The following is a 24803-nucleotide window of genomic DNA, read 5'->3' as shown; positions in this document are numbered from 1 at the left end:
AAGCATACCGTGGGAAGTACATACAAAGACGTTTGTGTGTGTTACAGGTTCGGAAGCGTGTGTACCACGCGTACACAGGAACGAAACTATTCGTTTTCGTTGGTTGGTGCTTAAGAGGGGACACGACCTGCGGAGCCGATTGTATCTCATTACGGCCGAAGTCTCATTACGGCCGATGTCTCAATACGGCCGAAAGTCTCACTACGGCCGATAATCCTTTAATCCCCAAGTGTCTCATTACGGCCAAAGTCTCAATACGGCCGAAGGCAGTCTAATTACGGCCCAAGATGTCTCATAACGGCCAAATGTCAAAATGTGTATTGTAACCTGCATTGATATGCAATGTCGCAGCCAGGTATGGATATATATTCAGCAGGGTATAAGGCATGCACTGTGCCCTTAGGGCCCTTATCATATTTATATACACATATTGCGAGACAAACGGTATGTTATCATACCACAGCACAATGCAACATATTGTGTAATGTGTACTCCCTCAAGGTAGTGTAGGCTGTGAAGCAGGCTACTATGTGGAGTTAGCTACTTGTAGAGAGCTAGATGAATATTGGCTTTGTTGTGACGCTTTTGGAGCCATCCTACAGTCATTGGCCATGACAGAGCACCTATCTCAGTCGATGTCAGATTCACCTTACAATGATACAATTCTTGCTTCTGGAATGAGTAAACCTGCAAGAAGCGATGAGCAACCATGAATAGGCTAGAATATTAAAAAAAAAAACAACAACAAGCATTTGTCTCTACATGGCTCGTTTTAATGTGCACAAGCTGCACACGTGTTGATACGTGTCTGCTATTTCATGCAAGGTTAACATAAATATTCATTTAGACAAAAGAATGACAAGCCTTAAAAATGTGACTTCCAGGTAAACACAGAGCATGACCATGATATGAATATAGGTTCAGTAGTTCATTCCCTTAATGGAAACATGTGAATATCAAATAGTAATACATTACAATTCATGAAATGATGCATGCATAACTTTCCATTTCTGGTTTCTTTTTTATAAAAGTAGTGCACGAATTAATATTCGTGCACTACTACAAAATTTTTCACTTCACAACAGAACCTTATGATGATCTTAACAGCTCACCTCTTCGCCAGGACTCCCTGGGCAGCAACATCCTATTAGCCATGTTGTTGTTTTTCTTTTTCGGAATCCTTCGTGCAGCCACATACCATGCCTGGAATGGAAAACCAGCTATAAATAACAATGTATTTGAATGACTTCCTCTTGAAGTATTTATTCTAATCAGATATGCTTTGTGCCTACTATGGTGCGCGAATGCACATAAGTACAACATTTGCAGACGTTCGACGTAAGCAGTTCTTGGAGATCAATTCAAGTACGCCGACTTGCGCTTTTATTTTTGAAGAAATACGACGACAAATTTTAACAAATGAAATATGGCTCACAATGATACGAGTAAATGCTGCTGTACGGTGATGCATTATCGGTATCTTATCGTCTTCGAATAAATTTGTTGTTCCTAAACGCGCAACCAACTAGAAACGGCGCAAACCTACGAACGGATACCGAGTTACATCTATTACAGGCACTTCAGCTGTTTTGATTAATTTAAATTACTCTTACGAGAATCCAACTATGTGTGGACAGCACACTACTAAGACAGGCAATCTACGAAAGCATTACTCACCAGAATTCCTGCTTGACTTGGTCTTGGTGAACACTGCGCGATATACGTTGGGGCTGTGGCGATTCATTCAACTCGATTTTTACCGGAACAACAGGCGCTGCTCGAAAGACAACGACGGAAAATAGAGAGCCGCTATAAAGTCCGCTAATTTGCACATTACAGCACTACAAAGCGATATATGAACACATCGTAAACAGCAACCACTCGCTCACACACACAAGAAACGAGGTACCCAACGTTGCTAGACACCATCCGAACTCCGAAGTGAGAGTAGCAAAACAACAAGATATCAAAACACGAAAGGAAGAGTATTGATCCCTCCTCCTTCTATAGCATGCAAAACGTGATTTGCGCTGAGATGAACATATATGTTCATGACGCGAGTAATTTTCACTTTTCACTGATCCAAAGGAGGTCACGTGGGATTGCTCGACGCTTGCGAAATCAACAATGAAAATGGCGAAACGAAACTTGTGAATCGTGCATTTGCTCTTCATGGTAGCTGCCAAAAAATCGAATCAAACTTATGGGACACTGGATTACAGGTATGTTGGCATCTTTTTCATTCCTGCATATCATTACACTATACGTGAATACATGGTGCCATGTCATGGGTGTCATGCCTCACGATGCTGGGGAAGTAGTTGCATGGGGAAGTGTGCATGGTTCTAGACTTTTAATTTTTGATCGCGTAATCGAAATATCGGCACCTCTCGCATTATGGCTTGCATGTGACCAACCAAGTGCTGTTCCCTTACTAGCGCTTCCTACAAACGACAAAACGAAACATGTGGGAATGTATATTTTTGATTACTCATATGTAACAAGAAACTGTATCGTTTTCAGGTTGCTGCCACTACTCCATGTGCCCGCAATTGTCTTGCGTGTATGATTACACTAACGGCGTCGCCCACCACGGCGGAAGTGTTTTGCGTACACGCGTTTCAGCATGAAGCCTGCCGGTAACATCTGATGTTTACCCTTCAGATATTCTGAATTTACATATTGTAGCTTAGAGGAATTCCGAATGCCCAGAGTGACACACACTTTTAACATTGTGACATCAGTGCAGTGGCATAAGCTCTAATGTAGTGCCCCACGAAAATGAACAAGGGGTAGTGGTTTATCCAGAATCCCAAGTACGAGAAGGGTGTTGGAAAAAATTGTTGGAATAGTTACGTCATTACAGCTTAACATATCATTACAGACGTATCTGAAGCTGAAATCGCAAGGGCACCCCCTGTAGGGGGTGCACAGGCAAAAAAGTTAGGGGGGGGGGGTCTGGATAAAGCACTGACGAGGGGGACTCCTCCACCCCATGTCAAGCCTCATAAAACACCTCCTGAAATAGTTTCCTGGCTATGCAGCTGCATTATTATGACGTAATTGCCATTGTTGTCCATAATTCTTGAATATGTTTCGAATATATGAAAAAAAAAGTCTGCTTGACAGCATATGTCTTATAGTCATCATCAAACAAGAGCATATGCCATTTTGTTCAGTGGCTTATGTACTTTTTTGTAAATTTCAGGTGGACGTAAATTGTAGAAGGCAGCTAGTGGGGGAGAAGATCATGGTCATAGGTCATGTGACTCCTGGAGCTCCCAGTGGGCTCCCTTGTGAAGTACTTTTCAGAACACACACACACAGTTTGCTCACAGAACCAACGAGTAGGATGTTGCTTGAATACTGAGAGAAAATGGCGTAACACATACAAATATCGTGTGACACATATGACAATAAAAACATTTTTCACGAGGGATGCATGAAACACTGTCGCAATATTGTGTGCATGAACCATTGTGTGTGACACAAGCCGTGGGGGCACACCGCCTCGGACACATTTTGGGAAGCATAAAACACAGTATATACAGAGCTACTATGGTGGATGCTTCTTTTTTCTTTTTGGCCGTTATGAGACATCTTCGGCCGTAATGAGACTACCTTCGGCCGTATTGAGACTTTGGCCGTAACGAGACACTTGGGGATTAAAGGATTTTCGGCCGTAATGAGACTTTCGGCCGTAATGAGACTTCGGCCGTAATGAGACTCGGGCCGTAATGAGATGTTACCGCGGAGCCTCATCTATTTTCTTTGGGAGAAACTTCGGATTAGTGATCGGTAACCACTGGACCGATTGACGAAACCGGCCTTGTTCGATAGCTTTGTGAAGGCTTGCAGGGAAATGGAAGCTAATCTCCGAGTTTTTAAAGCAGTTTCTTCCATCGGCGTTTCGAAAAATGGAAAAAGTAGTCAAAATCAGATATCCAATTTGCGAATCACACAGTTAGAATGTTATGATAAGCAGACGAAATGTTTGTGCCATTTCCCCTTCGGAAATCTTTCTACCACATTTTCATACCACATTTTGAGTATCCATGGCTGCGTTCACTCACACCAATCCAGAACGTGAAAGTATGTAAAACGTTCTCTCGTGAGCAAATTTTCAATCGCACACTGGGACACATCGCGGGCAACAGGAGAACTAGACCGTGATAAATAGAATGGCGTAGATGCAGGCCAGCTGGTGGACAAACTCCATGATATAGGCAAGCCTGAGCGATGGGCATGACTAGTGATGGCCAGTAGTTAACTACATGTAGTTAAACTACTAGTTAAACTGCCTTATTGTAGTTAAAAAGTAGTTATCAACTACTTCCAGAAATGTAGTGTGCAACTACTAGTTAAACTACTATTTCGAGTAGTTAACTACAGTAGTTAGATTACATGCAGGCGCCAACTACTCCCGATATTGCCGTAAGCTTTACGGCACGATTGTGCTTCCGACTTTTAGCTTGAGCTACTTGTTTGATGAGAACGGAGGTGCAGAGCAATCGTGCCGTGCATGTATACTAAATCTTCACTTTATTACTGCTTGTGATTCATATTTAGGTGTCCAAGAACACTATAGAATGGGATTGGTGTTGATGGACAACGTCAACAAGTAGTTAGAGATGTAGTTAAAATACATTGCAGTAGTTAAAGAAGTAGTTTTAACTACCTCCCCTGAAAAGTAGTTGAACTACTAGTTAAACTACTTCATCGCGAAGTAGTTAGTAGTTATAGTTAAACTACTGTAGAAGGAGTTAGTGGCCATCACTGGGCAAGACATGTAAACAAACACAGCACGAAGGCTCAAGGAAGGCAAACACAACACAAGGCATCCTTAGTGTTGTGTTTATTTACGTGTCTTGCCCATCGCTCAGGCTTGCCTATCATGGAGAAGTAGATGTCACCCCGCAACATGGGACCGCTATTCCTAACCTGGCGTTCCCAGGCGAGGAGGAGGGGACGAGGAGGAGTGTCGTTGGGAGGAACCCGAGAGGTCTGCTGCCTGATTAGGCGGCATGTTTCTCGGGAAGGGAAAGGTGGTGGAGAGGAGGAGAGGAAAGGGTGAAGTGGAAGACCGAGCGGAATCCGCTCGGGGGGAGGAACGTCCATGGGCCGACTTCACGGGAACTGTGCCGGCATACGCCTATTACACATCTGAGGGAAACCCAGGAAAAACTCCAGACGGCACAGCCGGCCCGCGGATTCGAACCGCGGACCTCCCAGTCTCCAAGCGCACGCGTTACCGCTGCGCCACCGGAGCTGGTGGCGTTCCCAGGCAATAGAGAGTTTCAGTGCATCGTATGCTATCGCCTTGCGTACGTAAGGGATAGCGTGGTGGCGCTGCGCACTGCACAAGCTCTCTTTATGTTTTGCACGTGCGCAGAACAGGGATGGGCAGTATTTAAGTACATTGTAATTAAAACATTATTTAAAATATAAATACATGTATTTATATTTTGTACTTAAATACAGACCAGAAAAATGTATTTATAATTATATTTAAATACAAATTTTCGGGTATTTATTCTTGTAAATACTCCTTAATACAGAATATACTGACTGATATCCTAAAATTACCCTGCATTTGACCTTTCGGAAAGAAGGGTGAGTACGGGGCGCAGTTATACAGTGTTTGCGCCAGCATGCGACAATCATTCTGGATGGCCAGTTTTTCACCGTTGTTGCGGACAACGGTCGCGACAACCCGGTTACCTTGTTCTACGAAGCATATTCCTCAACGAGATGTTACAGACTTTGTTCATTGGCACCTGTGGAGATGTTGTTCTCCTCTCCGAATCAGATTGTACGGCCGAACAGAAGATACCTAAAAGATGCAGTCTTCGAGAAACTTCTAATATTAAAATCGTCATGATAATCTAACAAATAAATGTTATTGTTGATTGCTGATGTGTTATGATCATCATTATTTCTGTAATTCCAGCAGCCATCTTCCTCACGGTATTTATGGTAGTAGTTACGGTATTTAAATACTCATATTGAAAAGTATACCACTCTCAACAAAGTATTTTGTATTTATATTTATATTACTCAAAAAATGTATTTATGCCCATCCCTGGCGCAGAACCACCAACGCTATCCTTTAAGTACGCAAAAGCGGTAGCGTACGATGCACTAAAACCCACGAATGACAGTGGGAAATTACGGCCAGCAGACGAACGTTTAGTTTGACTGCACAACGGAGCATCGCTCGAATGGAAGCGATGGGAGGGAGGAAGGGAGGACTACAGGACAGATTTGACAAAGACATACCGTTCTGTTGTGTCTAAAAAGTGATGTCTAGTCATTCCTCTGCTATCCTGGGCAGACGACAATAGATAGTCAATAGATATGTTTTATCACGGTCCCTCAATACTGAGGGACCATGGTTTTACCATGCAAGGCGGGTTTGACAAACGTCTGCTCATGCCGTTGATGCACCTGTGCGTTTATACATCGATATCTAGGATTCAAGCATATTAAGTAAATGAAACTGCCGTGAACAGAAAAGAGTGACACATTATTTTCGTTATTGTTTTCTATATGGTTAAATTCCCACTATGCTGCAAAATAGATAAAACCCATGTCTGTGTCGCCAGGGTTCGGGAAGAAATGGTCCCGGAACAAGCATATCATTCTTTCCGGGAAATAATGGTTCCGGAAAAAATGGTCTGAGCTGGCATGGGAGCGAAAAGTAGTCCCGTGCACTCCGATGATGCTTCTAGGCTGCGCTTGCGCAGAAAGAAAGAAAAGAAAGGCAGAAAACTTATGAAACCCATTGCTCTTTGGCCCCCTATGGTTTAGTGAGCCTTTTTTTAAGGTGTCATACATTAGTAAGTTACGCATTAGCGAAAAACAGCTCGTGTTAGTGAATTAGGTAGGTTTCGCAAACTGAAGGTTATCCCTTAGAGAACCACGTTATATAGCGATCTGAGGCTCTGGTTTTGGTATCAGGGAGGTCGAGCGGTCTAACAGGCAGCCAAGGCGGATCCCTGGAGATTTGCTCCCTGAACATTTGCTTATCCCCCCCCCCCCCCCCACACACACACACAAAAAAAAAGCTCAAGGCGAGCAAGTGCTCACCAATCGCATCACCCAACTGTGATGTTGTCACTTTAATCTGTTATGTTTCATTGCATATATAACAGCGCAAGTATTTCCATAAATATATTCCGTTATTGAAAATGAATGAATGATTCAAATTGCAAAATCTAAGTACATCTGATGAGGTGTTTGCTCCTTCAAGTTCATTTCAGTTCGTTTCTGCATAGTTCTCACACAAATGCAAATATATTGTACATTGTTCCCTTCTTTTTTTCTCATATCTCACATCTAGTGTTTCGCGTGTAATGGGGTAGTGCACTGCTCCCCAGTGGTGAATCAACCCAGGCCATAGTCACGATTTATTTGTTGTTGTTGTTGTTCCCTTCTTCTTCTTTTTTTTTTCTATCAGCATTAAACATATCCCCAAATACATTGTACATGCATAGCACAAATAACGATTGTCATCTTTTGTTTCACATATGCATACCGAAGATTTATTGTTTATTTCAATGCATATCATGCGTACTTCAGCAGTGATGTAAGATGAGAAGCTTTACTTGCGTAGCCTTACAGGATGATTTCATGGATTATTCATAAGGAAACTGCAAATTCCCTGGGTGGCTGAATCTGAGTAAGGCTATTTTGAAGCTCATGTCGCACCGGGTGTGTAGGAAAAAATGGTTCCAGAAAAATTGGTAGCGGAAATATCCTCACGGCAAAAATGGACCGAGGTTCTGTGGGCGGGAAAAAATGATCCCGTAGGGTCCAGCGCGCCCAAAAATACAGGGGCGTAGTTGCGGATAGCTGATGAAACACATCACAGCCGACCGAGTGTTACCATTCGCCCTCCAGATTTGTTGAAATTGGGAGACATAGGCTTTTCTTCATGTGTTAATGAATAATAAAATCTACACACCATTCACTGAGCACGGTAACATAAAAGCGATATCATCATTACTGCTCAAAGCTGGACTTGTTCAGGACGAAGCTATCGTGCAGCATGACTTTTCGGAAAACTACACCTTTCTTCCACAGATTTCCCCGTAATCTTTCTATCGGAACACCTCATATGCGACAGTGCACCCGATCGTAGTATATTTTGGAGACCAAACAAATGATGTATTGCAACATCTGTCTTACGTCATTATATTCGAGTGGCTCACCCAGTACAACGCATTCCTGCATCTCTATACCAGAAGATGTTCCTATAGAACGGGTCCTCGCTACTCACCCCCATATCAGGAAGTTGCATTATTTTTCCGATGGCGCTGCGTCACAATACAAAGAGTATGAAGGGCATCATAACCTTACGCTTTCACGTAGATGATTCCGGGGTTCCAGCGACGTGGAATTTCTTCGGTACATCGCACAGAAAAGCACCGTGTGACGGGATTGGAGGTACGGTGAGGCGACTTGCGGCAAAGACGATCCTTCACAGACCACACGAACAGCAAACTTTAACTCCTCGGGACCTTTTCCTGTGAGCTCAAGAACACCTACAAAACATATTGCTAATGTCGGTGCCTTGTACTGATATGTCATAGGAGTAGATTGCGTTGGAAGCACGATACGAATCGATCAAAGCTATTCCATGGAATGAAATTACATGGAATTCCATTATTCGAAGCAATGAAAGTCACGTGTGCCTGCAGGCACACGTGACTTTCATTGCTTCGAGCCCCTTTCCACGAGAAAAGTGAATGTCCGTGCAACGTCACTATCTACTCCAGCAAGGTGTATAACGTCAGGGCGAAGGAACATTAGGTGCTCCTGTCATCGAAATGGCTTCGAATGCGATGACTTTACAATCGTAATGTAATCACGTTTACTTTTTCTCTTTCGTACCTGCTGATAGCACGTTGTCTCTCCTCGTCGTCCGTCTAAACGCGTTACTCAAATAAAGTGTACTTTAAATCTGTACCGCTGTATATTTATTCGTTTCAGTGGGACAACATCATGCAACAGCAGGGCGCCCTTCTGTAGCAAGTGTGTTGCTTTAAAACGACTTAATCTCTGTCATAAAACACTGTGAATTACTTCAGTTCGCGGATGATGTTAAGCTGTTTTGTTCTGTAGACAGCACTGCAGATTGTCAAAGGATCCAAGATGATATCAATTCTCTTGTGAAATGGTGTCGCCATAACGGCCTCGTGTTGAACTCGCAGAAATCTCATGTTATGACTTACACAATGAAGCCATCGCCAATTACTTATGCTTACAGTATAGAAACTGTAAACATTCATCGTGAATCTACTGTACGCGATTTAGGTGTGACGTTTGACAGCAGACTTGCGTTTGGTGATCACACTGTTGCTGTTACCAACAAGGCTTACTCTATTTTTGGAGCAATTGCAAGAGTGACGAAAGCTTTTAGCAATCCCAACTGCATTATATCTTTATTCCGGTCACTTGTTCTGCCTATATTGGAGTTCGGGTCAGTGGCCTGGAATTCACTGTCAAAAACCAATGCAGAGAAAATTGAGAAGGTGCAAAAAAGACTCGTGCGCACAGTAGAGTACCGCTTTCCGTGGTTAAGTGACAGCATTTCACTGCCATCCCTTTTGAGCAGACGGGTTTACCGTGATCAGATATTTTTGTATAAGTGTCTACAAAATCGTGTAGATTGTACTAGTGTAATTACGAGGCTAGCTCTCTCCGTCCCAAAGCGCAACACCAGGGCGCTGCGAATGTTCCATGTTTTTGGTAGCTCTACAGAAAAATGTCCCTCATTAAGAATACAGATTTCAAGTAACATTAATTCTGCTTGCGTTGACTTGTTTAATTGTAATATGAGACGTATCCAATCAGCTCTTCGCCGCGCATGTGAACTCTGATGTGCATGTTGTATAAGTATGGCCAATGCGAGCTGCTCTTTCATTGTGCTGTGAACATTTAATTTTATTGTATTAATACATTTCTGTGTTGTGTGTTTTTATTGTGTACTGCTGGTAAGGCTTTCGGCTGTTAGTAGACACATATAAATAAATAAATAAATAAAAAAGATCATTACTAAAAACAACAAAAAGCACCCTCCCAATTTTTTTATACATTCAAGTGTACACATTCACCATCATTTTAGCGTTGACAGAATGCTAGTATCGCGTTTGTCACATCGATTTTTTCGGCTACAAATACAGCTAACGTATCAGATTCTTTTCAGATTTTTTATTTTTCAATTTTTTGTCTTCACTTTTATTTTATAACCTGAGAAATAATTTTTTTTTCTCGTGTTCACCAAGTGACCAGGTCCACGTGTACTAAATTTTGTGTCCCTGTGTGCAGGCAATGGCTCAGAAAAAAATACCAAACATACAACGAAAAGTCCATTGTACGGTACGAAAGACGCATCAGCACGAGAGTTATTTTTATACAGAATGAAAGAGGAATCCTTTACGACTACTCTGACGTTTACAGACATAAGACCTTTAGCCGTTTCCCGAGGCGATACCTTCAAAGTCACCCCACTTTTAAGTGAACCCCAGATGTTTAGCGCCACCTAACGCAAAAATTCCTCGGAATTGGGCGAAAATATTTTGGGAGCGTTGAGGGGGGTTTCTATACGGCGTCAACCAGCAAAAAAAAAAAAGAAAGAAAAGAACAAGATCCGTGGTAGTAGAACCACGCGTTTGGATCGCTTCATGTGGAAAGGTTGATCGTTGTATCAGACGTATCTATTGATGGGGCTCCGCTGAGGAGGACCTGTTGAGGTGGATGAATGTATTTTTAGCATTGTCTGTGGGTGATTGGCATTGCAGAGAACTCCCATCGCAACATGAAGAATCTACGTGAAGTTTCCATTATGTATTCGCAGAATCATCCACTGCTGCTAATAGTCATTTCTGCCAACAGCGGTAGTGAATCGGATCAGTTAAATCCAGTACTTGTTTATCAGTGTTCCTGACTTTCATGAAAAAAAAATTGAAATTGATTGGAACACCTGGTGCGAATTCAAACAATTTACAGAGTTGTGGGATCTGCGAGGCGTCGTACGCCTATCTTTTAGTGCAAGAAATACGAAGTTATGCATGTGAGATCAAGTTTCCTGTACGAAGAAGGTATCTACTAGAGGAAGGTGATCGGTCGGTGGTCGAGTTTCATTCGGCACATTGGCGGTGATGAAGTCACTGAAACGACAACGCGGCGCAGAAGATCAGTGCAAAGGCGCTTACTCATCCGACAGCGTAAAATGATCGAAGCGGGGAAGCTGATCGGCGGTAGTGACAGAACATATATACACGCTGACATAAGACGCAACAGCAGATGCCTCGAGGGCGGAAGGCCAAAGAATCCGTCGGTTAACGCATACTTTTGCCCCTCGTCCGCTGCCACACTTGACGCGCGAGTGTCGTTCAACATCCACTGAATCAGAGGGCAGTCATTATTCCAACAGGCAGTCATTATCCTTCCGTCAAGAGCCCAGTATGGACTTGTTCAGCCTTATAGAAACCCCCACATACAGTGCTTTCTCTTGCATCATAAGCAAGGGGTGGGTGGAGTTCGCAAAAATTAGGATGTGCGTCACTATTATAGTTATGTCGTAACACGTACTTCTTTTATCATTGTCAACATCGGTTTCAAGCTAAAACAACAAATGCCCCCCGCCCCCCGTACTACGAAAGAGAGGCACGGGGGTGTCGCAAGCATTGGAGGATGGGGGTGGAGAGGGGGTCTCTATATATCGCTCCTTAGAATGGGGCCTGAAGAACTGGTCCCACCGACACCACAGCAGCAACACTGCTTCGAGTACATCCTGTGGAACATGTTGTCACTGTTCTCACTATTACAACCAAGCCACCTTGCCCTCATGGTGCACTTTCAAACATTGAGGTAGTGTACAGTAGTGAGTAGTGTAGCTCCGAGATCGAACAGTGTCGGCGCGCTGCGGAGAAACGATGAACTACTATAGTGTGGACGCATCGTCTGCTCTTACACGTTCATTCAGCGTTTAGTGCAGTAGGTGGATCATTGGGGAACCGAAGAGTATCATACCAGTGATCTTCCGGTGAATATACACTAGAATTACGGAAAAGAACCGTCAATATCGAACATCGGCCCACGTGTTATCCAGACTAGAAATGTGACAGTTTCGGCCTCCAAAGGTCGATTTCGCAGCGAATACACATGGGCATGAACTTATCGCGTGATTAGCTCGGCATTTCGGGCCTCGAAACTCACGATCACAATCATCTGATAAGGCGTGAGTTCAGCCGCGACTACGAACTCACGTGAAGTTCAACATGGCGTATCGGTGAGCTCGATCATGCCGCATATTAGTGCATTCACCGGATAACATCACAGTTGTAAACAGAGCAGGTGTGATGTTATCTGGTGAGTGCACTAATATGCGGCATGATCGATCGCACCGTCACCGATATGCCATCCGACCTTCACTTGAGTTCGTAGTCGCGGCTGGACTCACGCTTTATCAGATGATTGCGATCGTGAGTTTCGAGGCCCGAAATGCGGAGCTATCGCGTCGTATCCGCCACCCGCATACACGAAGGAAGATATAATCGAAAAGTCGTTCGGTTGGCGGAGGCAGCTAGTGCACGTCACCATTGTATCTACGCAGTGGCGGATCCAAGGGGATGGGGGGGGGGGGCGATCGCCCCCTAAACGTCAGATTATACATTGGATTTCCCTCTCTCCCCTCCCCTACCACCCGCTCCGACAAAGAAACCGACCCTCCCAAACCGATGGTCTGGATCCGCCCCTGATCCTACGGCAACGCAATGGAAAACTTGCTCGGGCTCCAACTCCAAGGAATCCACTGACACCGCGGTATCGAGTAGCGTTCCTATCACTGACTAGCAAACAAAACAAAATATAAAATACGCTCATGCTTCGAAAAGAATCCGAGAATCCTCGCTGCGGTACACTCGTGTACGAAATAGGTCAAATACCATGTGTCGATATTACATAGTGCCGCTACAAGACTGCAAAAATAGCACGCCGCGATAAAACAAGAGGTGAAATATCTATTCCCGAAATCCTAGTAACATACGCCGGCAATACCGAATGCCGCTATAATTGTACCAGAAGATATAGCAGCATTATGACATCTGGTGAAATAAACTTCCGGAATCCCCACAATAAAACGGACTTTTAATGATATGCTTACTTCTTCTCCAAGGATTCTCCCCGTCATTTTCGTGTTGGGGTGAGTTTTATAATTTGTGACTTTACGTCGCGAGACAACTATGACCATGAGCGATGCGGCAGTGGTTGACCTGTGCATTAATTTTGCCCACTGAGCACACGGCACACCGTGTTTAATGTCCCTCGCGGAAGACGGCGTAAATCTACGCAACTTTTACCTCCGCCATGTTGCTGGCACCCTCGGCCGGATTAGAACATGCAGCCTTGGTATCAATACGCAAACACGCTAAGAGTTGATCCACCGTTGATGACGAACAACACACAGCGCTGCAGCGCTGTGTGTTGTTCGTTCGCGTGTACTGCAGCCTGCTGTTGTTCATCGCGTTTACGGTAGCCTGCGCAACGTTTGCGGATAATGAAGGCTTAGCAAGAGATAAACTGATGTTCTGAGGCTGGAACAACATAGAGGGGACAGATACACACAAACATATACACACAAACACATGAAGGCTTGTCTGTCTGCACGGGTGGGTGGAGGGTGGGTGGCTCTCACACGATGTCCATATTTGAAGCTGTGTTTCGGGAGTTTATTTTGGACCTGTGTTATATCGGCACTGTTGCTTTTTACTTTACTGTGGACTCGGATTTGTTATTTTGAAATGAGGATTTCGGGAAGGCGTTATTTCGACATAAATGTTTCGGGAGTTTACTTTTGCACTCGGCCGTCAATAATAATAATAATGGTACCGTGATGTTACACGTAAGGTTTTGTCTGCGCAGTGTGGCCACATGTTGCACGTGCCGCAGGGTAGGACTGCGGATAATTTGGACTACCTGGGGGTTCTTTTGACGTGCGCCGGAAATATCCGACACACGGTGCTGGAAGCAATGTTTGCCTCCCCCATATTGCTACCGCCCTCGGCCGGGATCGAACCCGTGATCTTGAGCTCAGCAAGCCAGCACGTTACCGACTGAGCTACCGAGGACGGTCACCCGGCGTGAGACCCGGCCGTCGACGGGTCTCACGCCCTTTTTCTCTCTCTCTGTCAAACAGCATCATTTCCATTAAAATGATAACTTAACTCTGCTTCCTCTGCTTACCAGAGCTCTGTGGGGTGCGGGGAGGTGCGTTCAAGCCTTCTCAAGTGCGGCGGCTTGATGTACCAACAGGAGGGAAAACGTGGATGTGGTACAGGGAAGGGAGGGGTGTGACGTCTTTCTTGCTCTGAGATTCAGGTAGTCCTGCAGAACTACCCACCACAGAAAGCATGCGCATCCCTTCACGGGGATGCATCCTGCACCACGGTAACAACTAGGATAATTAGCAAATCTACCCCATCTGCCCTATCTGCCCTGGGGCACAGAGACCTTTCTTTGGCCACCCTACTGGGCCCCGTAGGGCAGAAGCAATGGGCTGTTACCAGAGCGCTAATATGCTTCCTGGGTGACTCTGGGCTCCTGGACTGCCTCTGAGCGATCGTGTACTCATGCCCCCCCGGTGCCCATGTGCCGCTTGCGTCTTTCACCTTTTCTGTTTCTGTTTTTTTTTTCCTTTTTTTCTTTTTTTTTTTACAAGGAATAGCAAGTCGACTTCTGCCTGGCTAACCTTTCCTTTTTACCTGCCTCTTTTTTTTTTCGTAATAAACATATCCCCCCCCCCCATCTACTTCCCAAAGCTCCGTAGTCTGCATCACGCTATGGATCGCGAGTATAGACGCAGAACGGATCAAAGCGTGTTGGAGGACATGAAATTCAATGGTATCAAAGGCATCGCTGTTGAATGCCTAAATTATCTAGTAGCCGCATCTTGTGCGCAGTGCGCATGGCCTCGTTGCTAAAACGCAATAAGTGACTACGAACAAAATGCACGTGTCGTGTGAAATGAAACGATGAATGAAATCATGCATCCGGCCACTGCTACATCCGTTAAGGAAAACACATTCATTCCTGTTGCCGGGGAAGTCCAGCATAAAATTCCCGTGTTTTCATGTCATGCAAATGTTCGCTGCAAATGGAATAACCGCTTTTTTGAACTTCATTACGGCGCACATATGACCGTATTCAAGACATCCCCAACAACACCGAATATCCTCTTTATGTCCAAATAATGTCCTAACGGATTCGTCCGTCCGATGGATATCACTGAGATATCCGCCGGACGTGCGAATCCATTAGGACATTATCCGTACATCCAGAGCATATTCGGTGTTGCTGGGGATGCTTAGTTACCTGAATTCAACGATTCCTTGAATTTTTTTAAGTACTATTCTTAACAAGAAAAATAAAAATAAACTGGGGCGATCAACGGAACGTTGCTGCCGTGAAGAAAGGATGTCATTGCTCTACGAACTATTCGTCTCCCAGATGTACAACGGCGAGCACCACGTCTAGAAAGCTCCGCGCCTTATTCGACGTCCCTAGCTTCAGGAAAATGTGTCAAAGCATAGAAAAGGTTAAAAACAGCTGGAGACAATCTGTGTCAGCCTTCGTATATCCAGATGGAGCATGCAATGTAACTGTTGCAATGAGGAAGGCCTGAATGATCACGGGCAATTTGTTTTCACTAAGCTCCGCAAGGCCGCTCAAAGAGCAAGCTATCCAGATAGCCTCTCGTCTTACGGTGAATGACAAGGTAAAAACATTAGGGACTCTCTCCGTTTGAGAAATCCGCTAGGTTTTGGGTGACGCATTTACTTTAGCAACTTTTAATTTATATTGAGTTAACTGTATTTTATGAATTAGTTCATCGCTTAAAAACTAAACTGATTGCATCAATTTAATCTAGCGCCGGACAGTAACGCTAAAACGTTATACATGGCCTCTTGTCGTTCCTTCTGTCCTCTCTCCATCTGTCCACGTCTGTACGACGCTCATAGTCACAGTTGCTTCGCGGCATTAACACGGGATATATATACAGGGTGTCCCAGAAAACGTGTCATTGAATTATAATTAAAAAAATACACCACCTAGAGTCACGCGGTCAATGGCATTTGTTCTTACTGGGTTTTTGCCACCTCCTGATGTGGATGTCGTGTAACGTAAGTTCAATTATGTAAATTTTTGCGAGCTTATGTCGGAAATTTGACAAGTAAAGGTGACTTTTTTATCCCACCAATGCGAAGAGCGTGTCTAATTTATTCAAATTAATGATATTCAGGAGCTATCCCATCGGAAAAAGTAGCCGAACATCGTGCTCTACGGAGCTCCCACGGGATAACGCACGATGAATTTTTCAGCGCAATCTTTGTCAGTCCGACGAAAGGAGGTTGGACGCCCAGCACCCCGGCATCGCAGAAAGATATAACACAGGCATGGCTTATCGCGTCCGACTTTCGCTGGGATAATATTTTGCCTCTCCCAATTTTAGGAACTGTTACTTTTTCTACTATCACTCTGTGGGCTGGCTTTGGAACCTCCTTTCGTCGGACTGAGAGCGGTTGCGCTCAAAAAGTCATCGCGCGTTATGGTTCTGTGCTCCGAAAAGCATGATGTTCGGCTATTTTTTTCGATGGGATTGCTCGTGAATATCATTCTCAAATATCTTGAATTTGAGTGAATTCGGCACGCTCTTCATATTGGTGGGGTAAAAAAGTGACCTTTACTCGGCAAATTTCTGAGTTCAGTTCGCATATATTTACATAATCAACCTTACGATACATGACATTCACATCAGGAGGCGGCAAAAACCTAGTAAGAATAAATGCCGCTGACCGCATGATTCTAGGTGGCAAGACACCGGTCTCCTTTATATCCTTTAATCCTGATGTGCAGCCTTGCTAGCGTCTCTCCCCCCTCGTCCCCTCATTATCATTTTACATCTCATGCAGTCCCGTCGGCACTGCGGAGTAGTGGGCCACAACCCAGGTGGGGAATTTCCCCATTCATCATCGTCAGTGTATTTGTTGTGAACCTTTTTGGAATGGGGTAGGGTCCTGCACTCAACGCAGGTAAACATCCCACATCATCATCATCATCCATTCATCTATGTTGTTGTTGTTGTATTTGTTGTTGTTGTCGTGTACTAGTTAGATCATACTGCCACCGAATCCTATGCCCTGAGGTCCGTCTTATTTGCATGGCGATTCCAGGTATTCCCCGTAACTATGTCCATGATGGCGAGCTTCCTCTCAGCGATTTCCATGTTGGGTCTCCCAGCCGAGAGTTTTGTGCATGGCTCGCAGTACTACATGACTGTCATCGGATGCGCCATCGCTATCGTTCTTGCGGCGGAAGTCTTTCTCCCTGTGTTCTATGACATGGAGATGATCAGCGTCAATCAAGTAGGAACAACTTTACGCACAATTCAGTATATGCCTTGACTTCATGCGTGCTTTGGTCGCAACTATATTCGCTCATGCTGCAACATATTGTGTTTCTTTCAGTACCTCGAAAAACGGTACGGATCTCCCTTCCTGCGCAAAACTGCATCTGTCATCGTTGTCATACAAATGGTAAGATAATGGAATGCTATTAGAAGAAGCTGTGACGGAGTTTGAAGTTCCTGTCACTAAGGGCATCTCATTTGCTGCCAACAGTGTTTCTACCTGGGCGTTGTACTATATGGACCATCTTTAGCCCTCGGTTCAGGTGATCACGCTTTCTTTCCTTTTTCTTTTTCATCTTTCTGGTCATGTTGCGGGAATTATAATGGCACTGCCGGATCATATGATGAAATGTCGTGCGCGTTTGTCGCGCGAATATTTGTCGTTAAAGGTGGTATTAGCTCGATAATTCGTGATAGTATCTAACAAACGAGGCCGCACAGGTGGGTTTATGGACGAATATTTGCTCACTTGGGGGTTCGTTAACATCCACCGAAATCTCAGACACACAGCACGGGGCATACCAAGGCACTTGACCCTGCCACCAAGTTGCTCGCGTCCTCGGCCGGTGTCGAACCCGCATACCTAAGAACAGCAGGCGGACACTGATCTACCGCTGCCGGCGGTACGAACTTAAAATGCTGTTTTAGGTTGTGAAAAAGACTCTATAGGGTTTAGTGCTCCCAATGTCTATGCACTACACTACTGGGCAGCGTAACAGGCAAACGGAAAATATACTTTGAATAAGCACTTAACGAACGGCACGATCAATAATATCCGGATGATAACGAAATATGATGGAAATTGGATTTCGCTTCTAGAAGTGGCGGCGGGTAAAAAGATGTGAGAGAAATCGTAGGAGATTTGTATACAGGGTGTTTGCTATTATCCTTTACAGGTTTTTTTATAAAAACGCTATGAGCACAGTATATAAATGTCGTTTTTGCAGTTGAGTTATACAGCCACGCGGACATCCTCTCCAAGAAAATATGCAGCTAAAAGATGACTAATTACCTAAAATTCATTAAGTAACAATTTAACTAAGAGATGTCGAACAAAAACGAGATAGCGAAATGAGAACTATCCCCGTTGAAAGGCATTCCACGTTGTTTTAAATATTTATTTATTATTATTCATTCAGGGTACCGCACCACCGCGGTGACACACCCCATCTCACCGTCATCATTTATTGTTGTTGTTGTTCATCCCCGAATTTTGATATACAAATAAGCCGAAACCGAAACCGCGGCGACCGCGAACGCAGGAAGCCCAGCGCTCATTTCACGTCAGAGGGCCACGTGATTCGGAACTATGGAGATTATTGGAGTAGGTGCCGATCTACCGGTCCAGGTCATGGATCGGAACTAACATCTTTTCGGTTCGGTTCGGGTTCAGCTCCGCAGCAGCGCAAAATATCGGTTCCAACCGGCTCAGAAAAGTTAATTTTGAGCACACTGCCATGAGTGAAAAGTAAGCATATCCTTACGATTCTCAAATAACACCCCCCATCCCCATATCATCGTCATCATGTATTTCTCTCTCTCTCTCTCTCAAATAACACAAATGTACTTTTGTTGTTGTTAACGACACAGCACTGGTTCACAGCAACACTGCGGGTTACACATCTGCATTTCAGGTGCAACGTTACGGTAGCATACTGTAACTCTATGTTCACTCATCGTATACACCCTTTTACACCCCGCTCAGGGACTGGCTGTTATTTTCGCAGCCCAACATAATATTTACAGAATAAGAGAATTCTGACGAATATTTTAGCGCTGTTCTTCTCGGCTCAATCGGCTGTGTAAATCGTAGTTCCGATCTCTCACAACGCACATTACGACTGAACCGTTTCGCGAACAGGTAACCGCCTAAATTTTTTTCGGTTCAGTTCCGGTTCGGCTCAACGAGAGGAGAAATATTTTGGTGCGGTTCATTTCCGGTTCAGCGAAAAATACGGGGTTTCAGCGGTTTCCGGTCCTGCAGGGCCCTATATTCCGAGCTACCGATTGCGCGTGACCGACACTGTCGGTAGGCGAGGATCGCTCGCTCTCGATCGACCTTGCGGGAACGACCCATACAACTTTTTTTATAACGATGGCGTTCTTGAATCGCGAGGTGCACCACACGAGCAAGCCAGTTGTTTGCAACCGATGGCACGTGATGCGTGATGTCACGTAACGACGGCACCGAGCATTTGGTATTTCCAATTGCCTTCTAAATGTGTCGCTTGTGAACGACGCTATCGGCTGAGTGTCGGTGCACGAGCGGCTGCTCGGACCCAGTCGTTTGGCCTGTCGATTAGCCGAGAGGATTCAACGGAGATGGCTGCAAGTTACTTCGCGTGGCTGCTATCGAGACTAACGCGGTCGGAACCTATGTACAGGTCGACCTGCCTTCATCGCTCTGTGAGGCAGAAGCGGCCTCGGGCGGTGCCATATAAATGACCGTTGATGCGGACTCCGAGGCCGGCGGTGCCCGTACCCCGAACTCATGAGTCCCCTGCATCCCAGTCGTCGCCACTTGCCCTATCACAGAGGCGAGCCGCTCCTCCAGCTCAGAGAGCGATTCTTTCGGAGGAGGACCTCCTCCCGTCCCCCGCGTGGTGTGACCGTGAGATGCGAGCTGCCTTGGCTTTGGTGGCGCTTAGTCGGTCCACGCCTAAAAGTTCCCATTGAACATAACTTCAATCAAGCAGAGGGATATTGCAGTCGTCACTGCTGCCGCGAATTTTGAGATTTTTGTTGGTGTTTCGTATCTGATACTAATTTACGCACCTGTCTCCACCTCTCGACGGGTTTCATTGCACCACCGCTGGTGTTCAAACGTGTAGCCAGCTCGCACCACTCCATATTTCTGTCTTGCGATGTGTAGCCAGTGGACAGCTCACCCGTAAAGAGATTACGGTGCTCTCCCACATAGTCGAGCATAATGTGAAACTGCTCCGAGGTGGGACGTGAAGCGCGTACCGGTGAATCTATCGCAGATAAAGGAAATTATGCGAAAAAGAGAAGAACAGCCTTTTTTTTTTCGTCGTCTTTTATTGCCTATATTTACTTTTATTTCAAATGCACAAAGTGATATTTGCGAACGCGCTCGTGCAATCACTTTGTCATCGTCGCCTGGGATGCGCGTGACTGTGACGTTGAACACGTCGACGGGCTGAACGATGGTAAATAACCCAAGCGCGCGATCGTTAGACGTAACCCGAAATACCAAAAATGGCATGTATCGTTCCCGCCGCCTCGATCGCTTCGCCTGCCGACACCGACGGTGGTCCGGAACTACATATTGTAGCTGCTCATCGGATTGGGAAGTTGTCAGGTGGTTCCTTTGCCTTTGCCTTTCGCACCTCCGACTGCTTTTCACTGCATGTATATAACTGTCAGCCGTGGAAAACTTTGCTAGAGCGGGAAGCCGCTATAGAATGTGGCAAAAAAAAAGGTGGTGTGTGCCGAATAGTTCAGGCTTTCCTCAAGGGAATTAAGGAGAAGCAGTCATGGCCGTAGTAACCAGCATTACACACGTTGCTAGCTTATGAGGGTCGGAACCTGCCTGGCAGCAGTCGTCTTCTGGTGGTTCGTGTTAAAAGTTGCTCTTTTTCACGTTCCCTTCTGCTGAGCTCTCCCCGCTGAACAAGCGTGCGCATCGGTCAAACGACAGGATCGTTCACGCACGGCTCGTCTGGAAGCACAGGAATACCAAATTCTCGGCGCCGTCGTTCGATGACATCACACACCACGTGCCGTCGCTTGTTGCAAACGACTTGATTGCGCGAGCGACGCACACCGGAATAGGGCCGGTTCGGTTTCGATTCCGATCCCTGGTCCAGACAGGTCTCCGTCGGCGAAGGTGATGCGCTCCTGAGGTGAGGTTTTTCGGCGATGGATAATTCACCGATGGATATTTCACGGCACGCACCCTTTCCTGGAATTCAAAAAGATGGAATGGCTCTCAACGAGTATTGTCTCCCGTTCTGTTATCCTTTGCCCGAAATTCCCTAATTAAAGAAATAATTAATGAGTCTTATGTAATTAGTCATCTTGTAGTTAGGTACTCTCTTGCTGAGAATGTCCGCCTTGCCGTATAACTCAACTGCAAAAGCGACATTTATCCTGTTCTCGTAGCTGTGTTGTAAAAAATATGTAAAGGTTAAAAATAAACACCCTGTATCTTTTGGGTTGAAGGAGAAATAACTGCTGTGAGGACGTCTCGATAGGCACAGCAGTTGGGTTGACTGGACGGCGTTGCCATACTGTGTTGTGCGCCAAAAATATGTGTCCACGATGAATTCAGTTGCCTAGAAAAATGAAGAAACAAAAAAGACCCCCCCCCCAAAAAAAAAGAACACAAATTCCAAGACGCGTAACAAGAGTTCATCGCGAACAGCCGCGACGTAAAATGCTATAGAAAGCAGAAAGCAGCGAACGAGAAAGCAACAGCACAATAGCTGCCGCAATAATACGCAGATGATGCAGGTTGTAGAGCACGAGACCGCGACGCGGCAAACGAGAAAAGGGAGGGCACATAACTGGCTTCTGTTGCTCTGCAGGATGCTGGCTACAAGCGAAATAGAACACAAATTTTCTGTGTAACAAAAAGCACAGAAAACGCTGCAAACGCCCTTGCATACCGCTTCGAAAGCGTACAGGAGTGGCCGGCGTACAGAGGGTTTATTGAGCCAACCTCACGGTATTTCCCTTCTTTTTGACGCGTAGAATTTACGTCTTTCCGATCGTCTATGCACAGGTAACACTTATGAGTACCCGGGACTTTATGCACAAAACTCTTCCAAAATATGCATGCAAATATGCGAGAGAAGAAGAAAAAAACGGTCAAATATGCTCAGAATATGCACAGCAAAATTCTCGCTTCATGAAACGTAATATCAAGAGTATGGCGCAAAAGCCTATTGTATACCTGAACCTCTTTGTGCAGCAAAAGATGAACAGAAACGGATCATAGAATGTCAAACGTACATTGTTTATTGAAGCCAACTCTGAACTATACGACATTACAATACGTAACAAAAGCCATTTTTAAATCAAATTTGAAAGGCATTTTGTCGGACAGTACAGTCTTATATCCAGAAAATGTGCGTTGTACATCGCAAGACGTTATCCGTCTTTATTAGTCCCGCCAACTCCAACGTTATCCTTGCGAACTTGAAATGAGCTAGCTCATCTGAGCTCTATGCAGACAGAGCTTCGGAGTCTTGATGTTTGCCTTCAAGAATGGCGCCCACGAACTGCAACAGTTTCAGCCCCGGCCTTGTTTTTGTCAAGCATGGCTTCAAGCTGCCTTAACAACAGATGCACCTCGTGCCCTTTGTAAGGAACCCTGCATGTACCCGAACGATGTCCAAAGCCTCCACGACAGTCAAGTTTTTCCAACTTTGTGATGCGAAGGAACGAGCGGGAAGGAACGAGAAATTAGCTTCAATAGCTGTTAAGCCATTTTTCACGCTAACGTCTTCAAAGAGTCGCCGCGCCGAACGAATGCTTCTTCTTTTTTGAGCTTGCTGACCACGTGACGGATGATTTCAAAACTTGCAGCATAATATTTTGCTGCTTCGATCTACGTGCCCCATCTGGTCAGCGCAGGCTGAGGAGGCAAAGCCACATCTGGCGCCAAATCCTTAAAGAGCTGCACGCGCATAGGATTGCAAACACTTTATTCGTGTTCGATATGAGGTCATCAACATTTGGAAACAGCCACGAACTTCCTCTGCAACTCTGTGTAGCGCGTGAGCCGTGCAGGCGACGTGAACAATTTTTGGGTATATGACACGAAGAGCGGCACCAGCCCTCACCATGTAAGGAGCTGTGTCCGTAACAAAAAGCAGCAGGTCGTTTGCATCCACGTACCCGTTGAGCATCTGAACACAGTCTACGAAGAGCTGTGCCACTGTCGAATGATTGACCTTTGGAAGCTCCTCGACTGTAGGTAAGCAGCTCTTTTCACATGTGGCCAGTCCAAGTGGTCCGACGACAAGAGAGGCTACGCAGCGTCCTGGAGCGTCTGTTGTTCCGTCTATGAATATCCACACTTTCCGTGACTTCAGCAATGATAGCAACGATGCAGGTAGCCTCTTCGCATTGTCGACTCGTGAGCATGAATCGGAACCGAAACTGAACCCCAACCGAAAACCTCTAAAAATCCGTACTTTTCGCTTAACCGGAACTGAACCGAACCAAAACATTTTTTTCTCTTGTTGCACCGAACTGGAACTGAACCGAAATAAATTTAGGCGATTACCGGTGCGGGAAGTATATCGTACGATATTGTCTTTGCGTACGTAAGGGATTGCGTGGTGGTTCTGCGCAGTGCGCAGAGCTCTGTTTATGTCTTGCGCGTGCGCAGAGCCACCAACGCTCTCCCTTACGCACGCTAAGGCGATAGCGTACGATATACTAAAACTCTCTAATGTGCGTTGTGATCGATCGGAACTGCGATCAACGCGGATTGAGATGCGTTGAAAAACAAATTCGAAATCAAAACTGAACAAAACAAAACTGCAACCCAAGTGCACGACACGAGGTATTTCCTCCTCGCATCTATTGCGTTAATTCCGTTGCGTTAGTGTCGAGGTCGTCCTTATGGCAGTTGTAGGCTTTCTTGTACGCGATTTTTGTCGCCTAGCCATCCCTAAGTTTTCATTTTGGGGTGTGAAAATAACGGTCAGTCCCTCAACAGAATGTAACAGGGTGTACACGATCAGTGAACATAGAGAGTACCATAACGTTGCACCTGAAACGCAGATCTGTAACAGGCAGTGTTGGTATGAGTCACTGCTGTGTGCTGCAACAACAACAAAAGTACATTTGTGTTGTTTGAGAACCTTAAGGATGTGTTTGCTTTCAACCATAGAAATCTTACGGAGAGTGGCTAGAAGGAAAGGTGGGGAGGAGGATCAGAGTAGTGCAAAGGTCTTGAACAGGGCTTTTCGCTCTCTCAATGTATGCGGCCGGAGGCAGCCATATTGAGTCAACCGAGGGAACGTCGCGTATTCTTAGCCCGTGAAAAAAGACGCAATTCCGAAAACTGTTGGCAACGCTTGCTACGCCGGTTCTGTTGCCTACGAATTTTGTCACTGTCCGCTCCTACCCAGGTTCGTAGCCAAGGCTGGTCGAGGAAGCGGAAGTGTGGGGTGGTGTACATGGACGCTTGGTGTGTGTACCGTTTACGTAGCGTGTTTCATCTTCGAGCACATGACTTGTTTTCTAATTAGTGCGCTGTGTACATACGTTATGCTGTCCGCTAAGCCCAGTGGCGGAGCAGAGCGCTGCTGATTCAGTATGGCGCTCCCCTCGCCCGTACGTCCCACTTTCG

The 24803-nt window shown here is 45.4% G+C and overlaps 1 protein-coding gene across 1 annotated transcript in view; it reads left to right on the top strand.

Annotated features, from left to right (window-relative positions):
- Positions 1 to 24803, top strand: part of LOC135383392 (sodium-coupled monocarboxylate transporter 2-like) — a 71036-nt gene that overhangs the window by 398 nt on the left and 45835 nt on the right. Inside the window, exons 2-4 of the mRNA XM_064612864.1 lie at positions 17238 to 17429; positions 17532 to 17600; positions 17685 to 17736. Coding sequence (XP_064468934.1) covers positions 17238 to 17429; positions 17532 to 17600; positions 17685 to 17736 — 313 coding nt within the window. The remainder of the gene's footprint in view (positions 1 to 17237; positions 17430 to 17531; positions 17601 to 17684; positions 17737 to 24803) is intronic.

This window comes from Ornithodoros turicata, chromosome 2 (assembly GCF_037126465.1).
Source record: "Ornithodoros turicata isolate Travis chromosome 2, ASM3712646v1, whole genome shotgun sequence".
Taxonomy (NCBI): Eukaryota; Metazoa; Arthropoda; class Arachnida; order Ixodida; family Argasidae; genus Ornithodoros; species Ornithodoros turicata.
The sequence above is the reverse complement of the archived record's forward strand: the minus strand, read 5'-3'. Positions and strand labels throughout refer to the sequence as shown.